The 4,248-nt window shown below is 43.5% G+C and overlaps 1 protein-coding gene across 1 annotated transcript in view; it reads left to right on the top strand.

Annotated features, from left to right (window-relative positions):
- Positions 1 to 3,901, top strand: part of C3H2orf80 (chromosome 3 C2orf80 homolog) — a 17,945-nt gene extending 14,044 nt beyond the window's left edge. The window contains exons 7-8 of the mRNA XM_081815467.1: positions 3,364 to 3,451; positions 3,759 to 3,901. Of these exons, the coding sequence (XP_081671593.1) occupies positions 3,364 to 3,451; positions 3,759 to 3,898 (228 nt within the window). The 3' untranslated portion in view covers positions 3,899 to 3,901. The remainder of the gene's footprint in view (positions 1 to 3,363; positions 3,452 to 3,758) is intronic.
- The last annotated feature ends 347 nt before the right edge of the window (positions 3,902 to 4,248 follow it).

Genomic DNA, 4,248 nt, shown 5'->3' on the forward strand with positions numbered 1-4,248 from the left:
TTTTTTTTTAAAGATTTTATTTATTTATTTGAGACAGAGAGAATGAGATACAGAGAGCATGAGAGGGAGGAGGGTCAGAGGGAGAAGCAGACTCCCTGCCGAGCAGGGAGCCCGATGCGGGACTCGATCCCGGGACTCCAGGATCATGACCTGAGCCGAAGGCAGTCGCTTAACCAACTGAGCCACCCAGGCGCCCACACATAGTTTATTTTCACTGCACATAGCATTCCGCTGCAGGAGTATGCCACAATTTCTTTATATATTCTTCCGTTTTAGACATTTGGATAATTTCTGTTATATGTTTCTTTATGTCCAGTAAAAGAGTTTCTGTGTGGCCTATGCCTAGGCATGAAACTGCCACATCATTTCATCATAGATGCCATGCACATCCCATCAGATACATGTGCATCTCCAACTCTGCATAAAGCCAAATTGTTTTCCAAAATGGTCATACCAACGTACACCTCCACCTGCAATGAGCTTATCTGGCTGCTACCAACACTTGCTATTTTCAGGCTTCTTAAGTTTGTCAGTCTGTTAGGTGGCCGTGATCTTCACATTCCTCTAATTACCAATGAACGACTATTTTTATGTTCTTCTTCTGTGAAGTGCCTGCTAAAAATCTTCTATTTTTTTTTTTGGTTGGCTCATTTTTCTTTCTTCTTCTTGTTTTTTTAAATTTACACAGAGCCTCAATTTTTAGAAAAGCTGCTATAGGATATAATCAGTCAAGTCCTAGATTTTCCAGTACTCTTCCTATTTGAAATTTGCCTTCTCTCTTTACTAATACTAAAATGTTTAGAAAATATGATGTTGCACCATCCCAAACACACTTGAAAAACTTATTGGACAGTACAAGCTGTCTTTCTGGACCACGTGCCCTGCTTTTGCTTTGGAAAATATGGTATTCATGAGCATATGTTCAATTGCTTTGACATCTAGAATCAGAAATTCTCTACCTTCTGGCTCAGTGATACCAAATGACATTTTAATAAGTTACTGCTCAGGCTGAAAGGCAGATGAAGATTACTGGCTATACTCTTCATCCTTGGGGCACCTGGGTGGATCCATCAGTTAGGCATCTGCCTTTAGCTCAGGTCATGATCCTGGGGTCCTGGCTCCCTGCTCAGCAGAGAGTCTGCTTCTCCCTCTCCCTCTGCCCCTCTCCCCACTCATGCGCGCTCTCTCTCTCTCAAATAAAAAAAGGAATCTATACTCTTCATCTCTTGATGATGTATCCAGGTCGTTTCTTGTGCAAGTTCCTATATGACATCCCCCATCTTCTTCTCTCTCTCTTCCCACCTCCAGTTAGAAGAAATTTTTGTTGAATGGCTTTGGATATAATTGAGCACTTAAAAAGAATACGAATGAAGAAATAACAATTGTAATAATACTTCTATATTGACACAATGATGATATTAGTAAATAGCTTTAAGGTAAAAAAAGAATGTATGATCAATTCTCGGTTTAGGATTTTATTTTCATCCTACTTTGAGAATAATTTCTCATATAAGCCACATAGGAAGCCATAGGAACTTCTTGCATGAGCCATCAGATTATCAGGACTCATAGAATATTTGAACTGGAAGTGACCTTTAAAATCATCAGGTTCTATCTTCCCCAGTGGATAAGGAACTAGAGCATCTGTAAATATAAAGCTTGAATCTCCCTCAGTGAGAAAGCAGGAAATGATTGATCTTTTAGAGGGGTATTAATTACTTCAGGCCTCCTGGCTCAGATTACTTATTAGTTATTTGATTAGTTATTTCCAAGCAGAATCTTGTAAAGGAAATGGTGGCCAAGTTGTTGCCACGGGTTATTCTACACAATAAAGAGAGATGACGATGATTATAACAAATATAATAATTATTATTATCAAAAAAATAATAATTATTATTATCATTAATTTTAAAGCCAATATATTGTGCTATGTGCCAGGCACTATTCTAAGTACTTTACATATGCTAACTTTAATTCCTGCCACAACCCTATAAGTTCATTACCAGTATTATTATTATCACATGAAGAAACAGGCACAGAAGAGTTAGGTGACATGCCCAAGGTCACACATCTTGTAGATAGTTGGTGCAGCCTGCACTCACATACAGCCTGTTTGACCCTAAAGTGTATGCTGTTAACTACTATTGCTTGGCTAGAATGCTAGTCGTTCAACTAGTCAATGACACCTGGGGGCCTCCTATGTACTAGGCATTCTCTAAGGCACTGTAGAGAAAAGGTTAAATTCGCTAACTGGGCTCCCTGTTTCCACACTCCAAACCGTTCTCCACATGGCAGCCAGAGCGATCTTTTTAAAAACCTAAGTCAGACCTCATCACACTGGAGCTTAAAAATATTGCAATGGCTTCCACTGAGTCCTGGAATAACGTACAGCTCCGTACCGTGGCCCACAAGGATCCAGATTATCTGGCGCCTGCCTGCCTCCTTCCCAGCCCCATCTATAATTTCCCCTTTCTCCCTATGCTCTAGCCACCCTGGCTTCCTTTCTGTGTCTGGAAACACAGGTTATTCCAAGAAGACCTTCTCGTTCCCCCTGCCTGGAACACTCCTCTCCAGCTCGTCCCCTAACCGGCGGCCGCTCATTCTAGAAAGCTCAGCTGAAGAAGCACTGCTTCTTTCTAGAGGCTTTCTCTGGCCATCTGCAGTGGTGACTGTCCAGTCACTTGCTAGTACATCATCTTGGTTTGTTTATTAAATTCATCACGGTGGATGATTTACTGTTTGCGTTCCCTCGCTTGGCTCCAGAAGGGCAGGAGCCTTGTCTGTCTTAGTGACCACAGCTCCTGACACAGGGCCTGGCCCATGGTAGGTGCTCACTGAGAACTTGTTGAAGGAAGGAAGGAATGAAGAGACAGTCCTAACCTTGAAGAAGCTTCCAGTGCAGCAGACAGTGGGTTATAACTAACTACAACACACTGGGCTTGCCCTATGTGAGTGCATGCTTTGAGTTCCCAGACAAGTGGGTCAGTAATTCTGCCTTAGGGTAAGGTGGGGGCGCGGGGTGCCAGCGCAGGAGAGTGGGGGTGGGAAGACACGGGGCAGATGTCTCAGAAAAGGTGATGCGTGAGCTACATCTCAAAGGAAAAGTAGGAGCCTCTAGGCAGAAAAGGAGCAAATGGTTATCCCAGGTAAAAGGCAACAACGTGCAGAGCATCAGTGTGTGAAAGTGCATCCTGGGCAAAGAGGACCAAGAGTGGGCGCAAAAGACAAAGTATGAACGTGCATGCCGTGTGAAACGTGAGGCTCCCCAGCAGGTGCTTGGTGCTGTCTAAGAACTGTGGGCTGGTTCAACAGACCAAGCGCTACACCTAGCAGGTGTTAAAAAGAGGACTGTTTTCCTTCCAGGTTCCCCGAGCTCCACCTCTCCGCCTCTCCCTGCATCCCTTTGCCATGTTAACAGCACCCAAAGCAGCAGAATACGCCCGCAAACAGAGTAAGCCTCTTTCCTTCCACCTGCTTAGGGGAAATTTAAGTAAACCTAAAAGTTAAACTCACAAAGTAAGGCCAAAGTTGTTACGGTAATAAGATTCCTCTGTCCAGTTGAATAAAGAGGAAACAAACCAGAAGGATTCATGACTTAATTTCCCTTCATTATAGGAATCAGGGAAGTCTTACTTCTCAGACCCTTTAGTGACGGGAGCAAGGCATTCTAGAAGGGAAGGATCTAAACCTGTGGGTGGACTCATTTTTAAAAAAAAAAAAGGTTTTCATACAGTTACAGTGACCACATGTGTCTCTAGGTGTCAAGTTAAGAAGGGGACCAACAAATAAAAATGTCACGAGCAGCTCTGCAAGGGAAGCAAATGCCACAGCGTGGAAATCATCAAAAAATGTATCTTTGGACACCCAGCCAAAGAACAAAGTAGGTCGAAAAATATAAATTGGACCAAACGGATCCCAAGGGTTTGGGGAGTACTCTACTGATATTGTGGTTAAAAGTCCAGGCTTTGGAGTTAGATACTGTGGGTCTGAATCTAAATGAAGCCACTACGGGGCACCTGGGTGGCTCAGTCGGTTAAGCATCTGCCTTCGGCTCAGGTCATGATGTCAGGGTCGTGGGATCCAGTCCTGCATCGGGCTCCCTGCTCTGCAGGGAACCTGATTCTCCCTCTTGTCCCTGCTCCTGGCCTCTCTCTGTCACTATCACTGTCTCTGTCTCTCAAATAAATAGATAGATAAAATTTAAATGAAGCCACTACGTACCAGCTGTGTGACTTCAGGCAGGCTACG

The sequence above is a fragment of the Leptonychotes weddellii genome, chromosome 3 (genome assembly GCF_054177405.1).
Source record: "Leptonychotes weddellii isolate Sample4059 chromosome 3, ASM5417740v2, whole genome shotgun sequence".
In the NCBI taxonomy this organism is placed as follows: Eukaryota; Metazoa; Chordata; class Mammalia; order Carnivora; family Phocidae; genus Leptonychotes; species Leptonychotes weddellii.